The sequence below is a fragment of the Drosophila eugracilis genome, unplaced genomic scaffold, assembly GCF_018153835.1.
Source record: "Drosophila eugracilis isolate 14026-0451.02 unplaced genomic scaffold, ASM1815383v1 contig_1104, whole genome shotgun sequence".
NCBI classification, from domain to species: Eukaryota; Metazoa; Arthropoda; class Insecta; order Diptera; family Drosophilidae; genus Drosophila; species Drosophila eugracilis.
Window position 1 is genome coordinate 188333 of NW_024571881.1, and position 13330 is coordinate 201662.

General features: G+C 42.9%; 5 protein-coding genes across 7 annotated transcripts; 2 read left to right on the forward strand and 3 right to left on the reverse strand.

Annotated features, from left to right (window-relative positions):
• Positions 1-70: 70 nt before the first annotated feature.
• Positions 71-1767, reverse strand: LOC108109877 (serine/threonine-protein phosphatase alpha-2 isoform). 2 transcript variants are annotated; one of them, XR_001772539.1, is made up of 2 exons: positions 595-1767; positions 71-163 (listed from the first exon to the last, which is right to left on the reverse strand). XR_001772539.1 is itself a non-coding variant. In XM_017218673.1 (1 exon), the coding sequence occupies exon 1, from the start codon at positions 1696-1698 to the stop codon at positions 757-759; it is 942 nt and encodes a 313-aa protein (XP_017074162.1). In that variant the 5' UTR covers positions 1699-1767; the 3' UTR covers positions 552-756. The 2 variants fall into 2 exon arrangements, 1 of the variants encoding a protein (XP_017074162.1); XM_017218673.1 differs by lacking the exon at positions 71-163 and having other exon boundaries at positions 552-1767.
• A 370-nt stretch (positions 1768-2137) lies between these two features.
• On the reverse strand, positions 2138-7797 carry LOC108109876. Of its 2 annotated transcripts, none has more exons than XM_017218672.2 (7): positions 7710-7797; positions 5707-5801; positions 4412-5466; positions 3801-4345; positions 3661-3713; positions 3492-3593; positions 2138-3437 (listed from the first exon to the last, which is right to left on the reverse strand). In XM_017218672.2, exons 2-7 carry the CDS (start codon positions 5781-5783, stop codon positions 3245-3247), a joined length of 2025 nt encoding a protein of 674 aa, XP_017074161.1. In that variant the 5' UTR covers positions 5784-5801; positions 7710-7797; the 3' UTR covers positions 2138-3244. The 2 variants fall into 2 exon arrangements, with proteins under 2 accessions (XP_017074161.1, XP_017074160.1); XM_017218671.2 differs by having other exon boundaries at positions 3661-3719.
• LOC108109878 (transcription factor Adf-1) lies at positions 5953-7102 on the forward strand. Its single transcript, XM_017218674.1, has 2 exons — positions 5953-6178; positions 6241-7102. The coding sequence occupies exons 1-2, from the start codon at positions 6031-6033 to the stop codon at positions 6687-6689; spliced, it is 597 nt and encodes a 198-aa protein (XP_017074163.1). The 5' UTR covers positions 5953-6030; the 3' UTR covers positions 6690-7102.
• On the reverse strand, positions 7630-10768 carry LOC108109875 (pseudouridylate synthase 7 homolog). Its single transcript, XM_017218670.1, has 5 exons — positions 10565-10768; positions 10317-10507; positions 9882-10253; positions 9724-9826; positions 7630-9638 (listed from the first exon to the last, which is right to left on the reverse strand). Exons 1-5 carry the CDS (start codon positions 10681-10683, stop codon positions 8231-8233), a joined length of 2193 nt encoding a protein of 730 aa, XP_017074159.1. The 5' UTR covers positions 10684-10768; the 3' UTR covers positions 7630-8230.
• Positions 10769-10998: 230 nt separating this feature from the next.
• Positions 10999-13291, forward strand: LOC108109912 (zinc finger CCCH domain-containing protein 3). The gene is made up of 4 exons (XM_017218720.1): positions 10999-11780; positions 11881-12420; positions 12518-12713; positions 12770-13291. Exons 1-4 carry the CDS (start codon positions 11101-11103, stop codon positions 13148-13150), a joined length of 1797 nt encoding a protein of 598 aa, XP_017074209.1. The 5' UTR covers positions 10999-11100; the 3' UTR covers positions 13151-13291.
• The last annotated feature ends 39 nt before the right edge of the window (positions 13292-13330 follow it).

Sequence of the window (13330 nt, forward strand, 5' to 3'; positions counted from 1 at the left end):
CCAAACTGAATTTCTCTTTGACGCCGCTCTGTATTTATGTATAAAGCTGGAAAATAATCGCAAACGAGCTTTTAGCAACATGACTCTTAGTTTTGTGTGCTCTTTGATATCGCGTTCAAAAACGATTGCTCATCGTAGTTGCGTTTTGCTATATTTGTGATTTCTGATGGGGAAAGAAAGAGTACGAAATTAGAAAGAGTATGAAATTAGAAAGTTTCAACTACCGGCCAACCGACTATTTGCCGCACAAACGGCAAAGAACTTTGGGCTCTTTATGTATGACTGTATGAACTAAAAAGATGAACATAAGCCTGTAGACTTAAGAGTTACTTTAGAGACTTATTTTAGAGTTTATCATAAGTTTATTTTTGATAGAAAAAAAGACTCAGTTCGCTGTTCATAACTGAAAAATTTTTAAATCTTAAAGTAGGCGTGGGAAGCTGCTGAAACGAAATTGAATTTCTCTGGTTAATAAATAATAATCTATAATCTTTCTAGTTCTATAAACCATAAGTTCCATAATATTATTCTTATTTTATTTTTCATTAGAATGGACACAAAATACAAACTACTATGGCATGACATTCTCACCACCTTATCTTACAGTTCCCAGCCAAAACTGACTGGAACACATGACCACAGAATGTGCAATACATTTAAATTTGCATTAAAAACGTAAAATTTTTATGTCACACGGCTTGTTTGTAAACCAAGGTACTGATACAAATATTAAAACATCATCCCATTATTTTAATTTCAACTCTTCGAGTGGATTTTGCGCAAGCCTGGTTTTTTCGAAGGCTTAAGAACGTAAAACGAGCACATCAATGTTTCATCTACTGACATCATAGCGCCTGCATTGTCAAATTCTCCGCAGTAATTGGGTGCTGAGAATATAGTAATTAGCTGACGCTTAGCGAAGAACTCGTAACCATCCTCAACGACCTGATGGGCACGACAGATGAGATCAAATTTGTGTCGGTGCACGAACTTGCCCACTATGTCAGCACCAAAGGTGACACTGACGCCGCGGTCGTTATCGCTCCATCCCATTATCTTAGGGTCTGGATCGGACCAAAGGAGATCGCAAAGTAATCCTTTGTCAGGAACATCACAAGGTCGGGCCAACTGTCCAATTTGATTCATATTTAACAAGTCAGGGCTTAGTCCGCCATGGCAGCAAAAGATTTTCTCGTCGACAATGGCCGATACGGGCATACAACTATAACAATCAACAAATGTACGCCATAGCTTAATAGTGTAACGCCGCTTGCACTCATCGTAAAATCCATATATGCGGTTGATTCCAGCCGACTCATGGTTTCCGCGAAGAAGAAAGAAATTTTCTGGATATTTAATTTTATAAGCCAGCAATAGGCACAGGGTTTCGATTGACTGCTTCCCCCGATCCACATAATCTCCAAGGAAGAGGTAATTGGAGGCTGGTGGGTATCCACCATAATCAAACAGACGCAAAAGGTCCGAGAACTGACCGTGTATGTCACCGCAGATCTTTACCGGAGCCGAAAGTTCAAGCAGCATGGGTTGCGACATAAAAACTTCTCGAGATTTGTTACATATTAGCCGTATATCAGTTTCTGTTAAATTAAGCTGCTTCAAACGACGAGTGTCAATAATGCGCAGGATGAGCTGGTCAATATTACTCAAGTCACCCACGGTTGTCATTTGCTGTGACATCTTATCAGCAAATATATAGAAGCGGATTGAAATTTTGTTTTACAAGTCTACTATATATTTTAAACATTCTAGCTTAAACAGTGCAGGGTAATGTGATCGTGAGCCATATTGTTCTCCTGTTGCTGCGAAAAATAAAAAAAAGTAAGAAGTTTAGAACCATATCTGAGATGGCAAATAATAATGAAAACAATAGCTAAGGCAATGTGATTTGAAAAATATATCTTTCAACAGTATTATCACGCTTTTGGTGCATGATTGATATCGAAAATCGTGATCAAGTATAGTAGTATATTCCCAAATAAATTATCAGTCGAATTTTGCCCATATGTGACAACTGATGAAATTGTTGTAAATTCTGTGGAATGTTGGAGAACTTACCAATCGCAGGCGAGCTTTTTGCAACATGACTCTTAGTTTTTGTGTGCTCTTCGATATCGCGTTTAAAAACGATTTCTCATCGTAGTCGTTTATTTAAATTTAAAACGTTTTGCTACATTTGCGATTTGTTTTGGGGGAAGAAACAGTTTTCTTCCTGCTTTGTTTATACATCTACTTAGTTTGTTAATAATCACGCCTGTTTGTAAATATATTTGGTATATATATTAGATTTTTACATGGTTGGGGGGAATTTGTTTTTAATTGAACTTCCAACTACTACACACATACATTAAGAGATTTAAGTTTATGAACTTTTCACAAAAAGTTTCGATCGGCGGACTTTTAAAATAAAACTTATTCTATTATACAAAAAAGTTCTCGAAATTTCGGTTGAATCCTTACAAAAATATTTAAAAAGTACAAGTACATATACAACAGAGTTGCTGACATCATAAATCCGCGATAGCGTCATACAAAATAGTTATCAGTTATTACATTTTAAAAATAAAGCAAGAGCAAGTAATAAAGAATATTATATTCGCTGCTCTACTCGCGTACTGTTGGTCCTACAAATAGAATGTTATCGTTCTAATCCTTTGGAAAATAAATCAAAATGAGAGTTTAATTTAAGTAAGGTTTTTCTTTTGACCATGTCCGCTGATTCAAATTCAAATTTACTCGTACATTTCCAATGATTAACTTGTATAGTCATCTCTTTGCTTATCAATTGCGCGTTGTTGTTACAATAATTACATGGGGAGTAAGTAGCTAAAACTAATTAATTACGTACACTTAAAAAAATTCTACACACTCGAGTTAAACTTTTTTTCATTTTCGATTTCAAATTTCTTTTGTTGTTTTCCATCGTTGCCTGACGATTCCGATTCTATGTTTCGTTTAAAGTTTCGTTAAATTTTTTTTTCCGATTTTGTATTTTGTTTGTTGCTCTATAAAATATGCAAAGTTTTTGCATTTTGATCACGGTTCTTGCTGTTGCATTATAAACATCCCTCTTTTGATTACTGGAACGACTTGAATTTATCGAACAAAGTAGTGTTTTGATCTGGCTGTATCCGTTGAGCCCATGGACTTGATTTCATTCATTTGATTTTATGACGGCTTTAGTATCTTAACCCATGGGTCCCTGTTGGGATTTGGATGGATGGCCTTAGGCATTCGGTGAGGTGGATGCTCTAGGAGATGTGGATGTGGCTGCAGATGCCACTGCATCGATGTTGCTCATCTTGTGCAGAATGAGGGACGACTGCGTTGATCGCGTGGCGCTGGAGCTGGAATACTTTGACTGTATTTGGCTGGTGGACACTGTGGAAGAGCTGCTGGTCGCCGACTGTTGCTTCTGGCTGCAAATGAACAGAGTTCATCAGAGTGCTTTTGCTAGCCCTTAGGACACACACCCCTTCTGCTCGCCATCCTTCTTGCTGTTGAACATGGCCAACTCGATCTCCGTGTGCTGGCTGTTCATATGGCGTACCCACTCCGCGGGCGTGTCAAAGGATCTATTAGTAGAAAAGGGAAATGTATGAGATATCTCTTATTTTCATGATTTTTTCTAACTATACGTACGTGGAGCACAAATCGCAGAGCAGGGTAACGTGATCGTGATCCATATTGTTCTCCTGTTGCTACAAAATATTAATAATTGTTTAAAAGTTTAGATACATTTCGAAGTTCTGAATTGATAAGTTAAGATCATCACCACTAACCGAAACTCGGCGTCGTTTCTTTGGCACATAGGTTTTGACTGTTCGCAGGGCAAGATTACTGGGAGCTGTAGCAGTACTCCCACTGGCACTGGATGGCAGTAGGTTCCTCTCCGTGCCGCCCGCCGGATCTCCAGCATGTGTACCCAAATGACGTACAAGCATCTTGGTGTCATCGAAGGACTTCTGGCATATCTCGCAGATCAGCACCTGCTTGAAGTTGTTGTAGTCGCGCAGAGTATGCTCCTCATTTTCTTCGGATGGTGTTCCTCGATCTCTATTGACCTCCAACTTAACGGCAGACATCTTAAAGTCCAGTGGCTGTTTGGGCGAACCCAATGGCCCCTCCTCTATGTTGTTGTTGTTGGACGCATTGGAGGCATTTGGTGGGTTGTTGCTCCAGTCGTTCGGCTCTTGCTTGATGGTAAGGAAGTTGTGCGGATGTCGAAGTGTCGGCTGATGAGATGCCTGCTGCTGTGACGGTGGTGTGACAGCCAAGCGGGATGCCACAACGTGCTCAAAGTGGGGTGCTTCATAGTAGTCATGAGCTAAAAGAGATTAGGAAATGAATACTTTTTATATAAGTCATGTTTTAAAAGTGATTAACAACTCACATCTTTCACAGGCGCTCTCCCTCCTAAGGCGTCGTTCAAAGACCAGTCCTACCTCGTTCCGCTCGCGAAGAGCCTGCTCCTCGTACTCTGTCCTTCGCAGCGTACTGTCTGCTTGATCAGCACTTGGTCCGGCAGCCATGGGGCAACTGCTACAACCGACCTCTGTGCAAATTGAAATGGGCTGGGATGGTGGGGCACCAGTTACTCCTCCTCCCCCGCCGACGCCGGTCGTTGTCGTTGAGGTTGGTGGTGGTGGATGAGATTGAGGTTCCACCTGCCCGGGTGCTGCATAGCAGCACTTCTCCTCCGGATCAATGGCCACCTCTTTGTTAACTGAAATTCCAAGTTTGCTGCTACTAGCAACGGTAAGTAGTCCTGTGTGGGCGGCCAACTTGGGGGATTTGATGATCACGGGAGAATCCTTCGGCATCACAGATACCCCAAGGCCGCGGAATTGTTGCTGCTGAGGGTGGTGGTTAAGGTGGCTGTGATGTGACGACAGGTGATGGTGGTCAAGTGGAAATCGTGTGGATCCTCCCGGCTTGCTGGCATAGAGATCTCCCTGAATTTGGGCCGACATGGTTGACGGCGGCGGCGGAGGTGGCAAGGCAGAACGGGTGCCATTTGATATGTACATGGCACTCGTTTCCCGCGGATGCAGATGCCCGCCAAGCGGATGTGGATGGTGTGATGTGGTCACAACGGAGCTAGAGCCACCACCATTGGAAGAGCTGGTGCGACACAAACCGCGGATCTTGAGGATCTCTCCGCCGCGCAAGACCTCGTTTAGTATGTCGTTGGACACGGTAGCCTCACCGCTGTACATGTACTGAACGAGGATCTGGATAGCCCGGTGGCTTAGCTCCGGCGGGAGAACCACATAGAGTACTCCGTTAGGGTTAGTTATAGGTGCCGTTTCGAACATTGTGGCGAAAAACTGAGATGAAGCACTAAGGATGAACTTATGGGCCGAGATTCCCACTGTGGGTATATCCGAAGGGATTCCGCTGCTATTGTAGGAGCTGTACAGAACCACATCGGCAAACTTCTCGTTTCTGAATGAAAAGTAAAATATTAAGGGTTAATATTTATATATTAGGAAACATTTATTATTTATTATTTGTGATTGTTAAAATAAGCTGTATTTAAATGGCTGCTATAAAACATTTTCTATACATTTGCATTGTAGTTTTTGTATAGTATAAAATGAAATGTAAATAAAACTGTAAAATATTCTAGTTTCAACAAACTGAAATTCAAATCCAAATCAAGAGGTTTATTAAAATATTACTTACTTGTAAAGCGTGGCAATGGAAGAGTTCAGATAGGACAGGTGCGAGTCCCACTTGAGGTGATAATTTTCGGCGGCCATCTCTGCGACATGCAGCGCCTGTAAAACGATAAAATCAATAAATAAATCAATAAATGCCGCCAGTTGGTGGAGTGGTCATATTTGAATCTCCAATTTCCACCTCACCACCCCAGGTGTGGTGAGTTAGAGGGTCAAACAACCCTGCTTTTATTGCAGTATATTTACGAGGTGGAGTGACGGTCATACTCATCCGCTAGCCACCATTTGTTTACCTATTTTCATTTGTTTTTATTTTGAAAATATTGAAATGTCGGAGTTCGACACGCGACTTATAGAATTGGTGAGAGCCAATCCCAAGCTTTATGAGCGGGAACTAAGGAGCACGCCCTATGAAGCTCATAAAAAAAGGAACTCGGAAATCTGGCGAAGCATCTCAACTTCCCTAAATACAGAAGGTACAAAACTTGGTGCTTCTATATAAAGATTCTCAAATTAATACTCAAATATGTTCAATTAGTTAGCTCCTGTGTCAGTCGGTGGAATCATCTGGTGGCCAAGCAGCGTCGAGAGTTGGCTAAAGAAAAATCCGGAGGCACTGGCTCCGATTGGAGTCTTCTTCCCCATTTGCATTTTCTGCAGCATCATCACCAACCAATTAATCACAGAAATCCGGGGGAAGTGAGAAGGAATTCCCTGAAATCCATAGAGGAAGTCAACGATGAAGAGGATCCGCTGCAGGAGGCCATGGATGAGCAGTTGGCCGTGGCGGCCACAGCAGCACCTCCAACAATTCCAGCTCCTGCCCAGGCCGCAGCTCCAGTTAGAGCAGAGAAAAGGATAGAGGCCCTGCTTGAAGGATTGGGAGAAGCAAACCGGATAAAGGCCGAGAAAAGAATTCTGGCCTACCTTTGTAAATGCAATCTGCGCGCCCTCAATGATGAGCAAATCGACGATATAGTTATATAGAGAAATCGGATTAGGAGGATATTATTAAGTCACAAACATCAATGATCATATTTCTGATTAGTAATCAAGAACTCTTTCTAATTTGTGCATGTGAGTCCAAACTAGTTTAAATAATTTACCCATCGAATTCATCTCAGTGATATTTTTCTATTCTTGGGAATTCACTCAAAAAATAAGTTTAAGTTTGTCATTAAATATAAAAACTGAATTGATAGGATAATTTTATTAATAGAATCCATTATTGTCTTTATCTATTCCCCTTAATCTTAAGACAATAATTAACACTTCACAATGTATCATACCTCCAAAAGACAAAACATCAAAAATTCAAATCCAGGCGATGCAAATACTTATCTCGAAAGATAAATTATAAACAAGAATTCCGGGGATAATATACATAGTAATGCAAGCTATCTGTATGGCCAAATACTTTGGGTTGGGCGGGGGACAGGTAGTAGGCGAAGGAAAATCGAATTCAGCCACGCCAAAAAACTCCTACTATGACGCAGCTGCTGGTAACTGGTCAAAGAGTCAAAGAGTGCGCGCGCAAGCAATAACATGTCCAATATCCATGTCTGGATCAGATCGGGGGGAAGCCCCCATCAGGCGGGGAGAAGGAACGACGACGCCAAAACAAGCATTTAGTTTATTAATTTGAGGACTCCCAAAGGGGAGAGCGGTGGGCCGAAACAAAAACATAACGAGCGAGGAGAGTCGTGCACCCTTAACGACTGATGCCACTACAACCCCCTCAAGCCGACTAGATCCCCCCCTGGAACCCACGACGCACTAAGTCACTATATGAACTACTCCTACCAGCCACCTTCCCATTCCCGGACCTTCCTGCTCTTGGTATTAACACCGTATTATCGATTGATTTCAGCACAAGCTCACAACAAAAATCAATAAGCTGGCAGGGCCAAAATAAAATATTGTACAGTTCTTGTGGAAGTAAGTTCAACGTTTTTGTCCGCTTTATATTTAATTACAAACAATTTCTCAATTTCGAATAATACTTACGCCTAATTAAAATGGCTTTTCAAAATACGCGCCCAAAACGTGTAAATGCTACATTTAACTGGTAATTCACCTTGTCTCTATTCCTGCTTATTATTTGGTTTAAATCTCTTCGCTGGATGATTTAAATCGATCCCCGGTATTTTTCGGGAGACCGTAGATATTCGTTATTTGTTGTGAATTAATAATTTGATATTACACTTCATTCAGAACGCTGGGGAAAACCGTGCGACTTGGACTTTTGAGCTGGGGAAACTGCGCAGCGCGTGGTATCGAGCTTTCGCGTTGCTGGCCACCGAACGAATGAAATCGCATTCAAAGGGACAGGACCAAAAGGACTCTCCCAGGCAGACAGAGAGAGATAGAGACCGAAAGAGAGAAACAGGGTGCGAGCCACAGGATGTGAGAGAACAGCCCTCGTCCTCACGTGCGCATTGTTATTGTTGTGGTTGGTTTGAAGTTGGATACGAAGCGCGCGTAAAATTGATTTCCCAAGCATATTGATTTTTTGTATCTCAATTGGCTCACACCTCCACCTCCTTAGCCTCTTGCATTTCCACCTCCTTAGATTCCTGCACTTCCTCTATAGGCACCTCCTTGGCTTCTTGCTGAGATACCGCCTCTTTTTGCTTTTCCTCCTTGGACATTGCCTCCTTTTCCAGCTGCGTTTGAAAAGCTGAAGATGTGTCCTGCTTCAAGAGTTCGCGCAAGAACATAGTGGCATAGGCAGCCGTGGGCAGGGAGAATTCTAGCAATAGTGCCATAAATTTTCCCTCATCCTCTGTCGGCTCTGGAGTGACCGGAATGTTTTTTAGCAGTTCCCAGTCGGAGGCAATTAAAGTGTCTTCTGGCGTATTGTACAGTCGGAATTTCCACTTCAGATCACTAGACGATATAATCATCTTTCGATAAGCGCCAGCCAAAGCATAAGTCTTCTCCTTGTGCTTGAGCTGATCCGATGAGAGACCCACTTCGGCTAGCATTTCCTCGTACCAGGCACCGCACTCGTTGCTGGGATAAGTGATGTCGTGTCCTGGTAGAGGAATAACCACATCGGACAGTTTAAATTTGCCGCTGGCAATGTCCTCTGCAGTAAGCGGGCGTACCTTCCGTTTAAAAACAGACTCTTCTTCAATAGTTTCCTCGTCTCCTACGGATTCAGGGAGATCATCGTTATTCTCCCCTTCCTTTTGCTCATCCTCAGACCGCTGCCGTGATTCCTGCTCCACCCCATCCATCTGTTCCTGCTCTACATAAATCAAATCCCCAGGAATTAGCTTCAAACCAAATTTCTTGATTCTCCTAGAGGCAATCCTATTGAAAATGAGGCTCTGGTAGGCATGTGGATATAGCATAAGCATGTTTCGTGGAATCTGCCGTAAGGCTGAGGAGTAATCGGACTCTCCAAATCTGGCTAAGCCATCCAGCAGCTTTTTTTCGATAAACTTATCGCCGTGGATTTTTGCAGATGCCGCCTGTGAGTCGCGATTTTTCCACCACTCCTCTCGAATCGGACGCATGAATTCTAAATCAGAGTCCCGTGGCTTCAGAATCAATTCACAGGCCAGTTTATAATCACTTTTTAGGAGGGCCACACCCACTTCGTAGGTTGGTACGCTGGCGCTGTTGCCGAACCTCTGCAGTCCGTAATAGTTTATGAAACCTCGTTCCTTCAAAGATTCCAGCGCTACCTCGATCTCGCTTCGTTTCTCCTTTGCAATGTGTCGCAGGGCTATCCGGAAGCGATTGCCCTGTAGATCTCCCAACTTAAGGGTATTGGGTTGGAATCCGAAGTTGCCAATCTGGACATTACGTAGGCAGCGAGCTGCACTTAAGATGTTCTCCGGTGAACGGTGTTTGACGGAGAAATTCTGGGTGGTTTTGGCTCGCTTGTCCTTAATGCCACTGTAGTTCACCTGTGAGGGTCGCAAGCTGAAAAATAATGATATATTAATTGAAGTTCCGGTCTTTTACAGAGCTTGAATATGTATTTAAAAACGGTTGGAGTTTAACTAACTTTAGGCGCGAGGCTAAAGTTGAGGCCACATCACTGGTAACCAGATTTGTTTTGTGCACCAAGAAAGTAACATAGTCCGCGGGAAAGTTCCAGCGTTTGTCCCCTATTAAATAATATTTAAGTAGGTTGGTTTCTTATAATAAAGCCATTCTACTAACCACGTCCTGGTTTAGGTTTAAGTATCCTTATGGTTTTCTTTTCATCCGCCGGTACTTGAGGATCTTCCTTGGCTGGTACATCATCCTTAGCAGAACCCTTCTCCTCCAGAGATGAGTCTTCTTGTGCCTTTGGCTTAAACTGTTGCTGTCCAATCGTGGTGGACAGTAACTTACCCTTGTACAGCTGCTTGATCAATTGATGGACTTGCGTTCGCTGCTCCTTGTCTAGAGTAGTGACATCAATTTCAACTTTTTGCTCGATTTTAGGATCATTTTTGGCCTCAGCCAGATTGGCTATGTCCTGCCAAACTTCTGGGCCAATCACTGCCTCCAGTTCTTTCCTCCAATTTTCAAGTTCTTTTTCAGCCACAGCTGGAATATCATAGAATACATGAGCACTTTGAGAACATTACAATGAATTTACCATATACAAACCCACAATAGCCACTTTTGGCACGCTTAAATCATTCAATTCCAAAACTTTTCCAGACCTATCAATCTCGTTTACATGAAAATCGGAAAATCGTGACTTAAGAATACCGGTGAAACCAGGTGCATCCGGATTTGTGAACTCAGTAATGCCTACTTCGTTTTCACGCAGCGTGGTTTTCTGTTGTGGTATATTTCTACCCAAAAAAAAGCCGGTTAATAAAAGTCTGTTATAAGATAATATATGAATTAACCTGTTGCGTTGACCCTCTCCATTGTTTTGCGTCCGATCCTTTTTTTGACCACGCCAGTTGGTTTTATTGTATGGCCTGGAATGATGGTTTCTCCGCCCTCTTCCACGGTCCTTTCCCATTTTAATTCAAAATTGACGTTTAAAAAATTTCTTGACGAATTAAGTCCACGTTTTGAGGAACATATGATGTTGCCATTCACAATAAACTTTAAACGTTTTTCAGTGGGACCATTGTATGGTATTTAATAAAATTTATTTAAATAAAAAAAAGCGCAGCCGACAGCATGACGATTATTCTGGAGCCATACAAAATGTTTAAAATCTGTTCTTAATGGGTATAAAAAGAAATTATTGATTGATTTAAATTGTTTAGTATTTTTTCAATTATTTCCGAAATCGCAGTTTCACAATCTGGTAACACTAACACACGTAACAAATAATGAGTATAAAGAAGCATAGGGTTTAAGTGTTAAAGTTGAAAAATAACCAAAAATAGGAAAAGTGTCATTCAATAGGTTTGCATAAGGAAGTGACGACATGTTACCCCATTTAAGCGTCGACGAAGGACAGCCCTCCATGACCCGCAAGGTGTACATTAATCCCAATTTCCAACTGCAAGGTCAAACTGCGCATCAGCTGCCGTTCCAAATGCCTTTCCAGCCGTTCCAAGCGCCACCGCAGTCTCATCCCGCAATCCACATCAATCCACACTTCCTGCAACGACAGCAGGCCATATACGAACAGTTTCAGCGGGAACAGCAGAAACAGCTTCTGATGCAACAGGTCTCCGCCTCTTATTACGAACAGAATGCTCCCATACCATCGGTTCCTGCTGTGCCTACTCCTTCTCCGCCGCCTGCCATGATCATTAGCAAGGCAAACACGTGTCTGGTGCGCAAGGCTCCTGTGAAATCCAGAGCTCCTCCGATTAAGCCCACTGCTACACATCCTTTGCCCGCTTTGTCTACCGTTGTTCAGCCTCCATTGGTAAGCATTTCCAAGCGGAAGATTGTGCGCCAAGGAGCTGTCAAGGCCACACCAGCGGTTTCCAAACCCCATCCGCCTCCTATTCCCGCTAAACGCACCAGGTACAAACTAGTGCGTTCCTTATCGCTAACCTTTACACCACTGGTCAAGAAGCGTCGTCCTCTGCGGGAATTTGTCGGCCAGTATGCACTGAGACGCACAAATGAATTGGATCCAAGAAAAAAATTGAGGTACGAATTTATTCAAAAGTAATTTAAGGTTAAAGTATGCTGATTACCAGACTAAAATTCTTCTAAATATAAAAATAATTGTTAATTGAAATTCTTCCAGCTCTAAGCCACAGGTAATAAAACTTGGGGTCAACAAATCGCTTAGCATGGTCAGCATACACGGCGTAATGTACAAAAAGATATCGAAGAACAAGATAACCAAGCTGGATGCCAATTCAGAAGGAGTATCGAAATCCGCGAGCCCCAGGATCCTGAAGCATACCTTATCTGGAAGAACATTATTAGTCAGCGGCAATAAGTTTATCATAGATCCATCTGGCTGCCGTTTAACGAGAGTTCCACCTTCACCAGCTTCTCCCCAGATAAGCGTAAACCGTAGCATCCTGCGACGCATCGATATCGGCGGCCTTACCTATGTGGCTTCACCCAAGACACAGAACGTCTTCATACGCACCACGAATCACGTGTCGAGAGCTCACCTAATCACCGCCAAGCAGAGAAGTCTGACGCTGCTCAACAAGTCGTTGGTAAAAACCAATGTTCCTTGTGCCATCTTCCAAAAACTGGGCAAATGCGCCGCCCACAGTCGCGGAAAGTGCCGCAAGCTGCACGACAAGCGGCAGGTCGCCATCTGTGTCAGGTTTGTCCCAGGCCAGGCGAGGACTGCTAAACCTTCAATGGCGTTCTAGGTTCGAGGTCCCCAATACGGTTACCTTTTTGAAATTCTCTATTTACAGCTTCCTACGCGGCGAATGCACGAAGCCTGACTGCCTTCTCTCCCATAATGTTACCCTGGAGAAGATGCCCGTTTGTCGGTACTATTTGCGCGGCGTTTGCGTCCGAGAGGATTGTCCGTACCTGCACAAGAAGCTCAGCCGTAAGGCCGAGATCTGTATTGATTTTGTGCGCGGCTACTGTCCTCTAGCTGCCGAGGTATGTTGGTTAACTCACAAGTCTCGGCGACCTATTAATTCTATTGCTTTTTCAAGTGCAACAAACGTCACGAATTCGCCTGCCCAGAGCTGGAGCGCAAGGGCAAGTGCGAGTTGCCCAGGTGCGTGTTCTGCAAAAAGCCGGCATCAAAGCGATCAGTCAAGTTGCGGTCAAAATCGGGAAACAACCCGGTTGGCATCGGCATCCCAGAGTTAACAAAAGAGCCGGCCCAAAAGGATGATTTGCCCACCAGCTCACGGTACTTTGGGTGTCAGAAAGGTTTAGTGGAAGCAATATTGCCCAAAGATAACGTAGAGAAGGAAGAGCCTGATGAGAACGAAGAAAAAGAGGGAATACGATCCTCGGGCCTCCACCGACGTCCACAACTGGGGACTCTGCCTGCTTTTATTCCCCTTGGAGGAGAAAAGGAATTTTAAAAAAGTAGGATGACTTGGACCCAACGTTTCAGGTACAAATTAATTTGGTTAAGTATCATATAGCGTTTATTCTAAGTTAAAACTTACGTAGTTTACATTCAATATTCAATACATAATAAAGACCAATTTACTTGCATAAAAATAAAAATTGTACTTTATTGGTAAGCTGGTGATAAATCC

What these genes read in the sequence shown, in the direction of transcription:
- LOC108109877 (XM_017218673.1), bottom strand. Translation starts at nt 1,698, where the DNA reads ATGTCACAGCAAATGACAACCGTGGGTGACTTGAGTAATATTGACCAG.
- LOC108109876 (XM_017218671.2), bottom strand. Translation starts at nt 5,783, where the DNA reads ATGGCCGCCGAAAATTATCACCTCAAGTGGGACTCGCACCTGTCCTAT. An exon ending in AGAAACGACGCCGAGTTTCG is followed by an intron (nt 3,720 to 3,800) that starts GTTAGTGGTGAT and finishes AATATTTTGTAG; the next exon opens with CAACAGGAGAACAATATGGA. An exon ending in CTCTGCGATTTGTGCTCCAC is followed by an intron (nt 3,594 to 3,660) that starts GTACGTATAGTT and finishes TTCTACTAATAG; the next exon opens with ATCCTTTGACACGCCCGCGG.
- LOC108109878 (XM_017218674.1), top strand. Translation starts at nt 6,031, where the DNA reads ATGTCGGAGTTCGACACGCGACTTATAGAATTGGTGAGAGCCAATCCC. An exon ending in AACTTCCCTAAATACAGAAG is followed by an intron (nt 6,179 to 6,240) that starts GTACAAAACTTG and finishes ATGTTCAATTAG; the next exon opens with TTAGCTCCTGTGTCAGTCGG.
- LOC108109875 (XM_017218670.1), bottom strand. Translation starts at nt 10,683, where the DNA reads ATGGGAAAGGACCGTGGAAGAGGGCGGAGAAACCATCATTCCAGGCCA. An exon ending in GCCAAAAGTGGCTATTGTGG is followed by an intron (nt 10,254 to 10,316) that starts GTTTGTATATGG and finishes ATGATATTCCAG; the next exon opens with CTGTGGCTGAAAAAGAACTT. An exon ending in ACTTTAGCCTCGCGCCTAAA is followed by an intron (nt 9,639 to 9,723) that starts GTTAGTTAAACT and finishes ATTATTTTTCAG; the next exon opens with CTTGCGACCCTCACAGGTGA.
- LOC108109912 (XM_017218720.1), top strand. Translation starts at nt 11,101, where the DNA reads ATGTTACCCCATTTAAGCGTCGACGAAGGACAGCCCTCCATGACCCGC. An exon ending in GATCCAAGAAAAAAATTGAG is followed by an intron (nt 11,781 to 11,880) that starts GTACGAATTTAT and finishes AAATTCTTCCAG; the next exon opens with CTCTAAGCCACAGGTAATAA. An exon ending in CAGGTCGCCATCTGTGTCAG is followed by an intron (nt 12,421 to 12,517) that starts GTTTGTCCCAGG and finishes CTCTATTTACAG; the next exon opens with CTTCCTACGCGGCGAATGCA.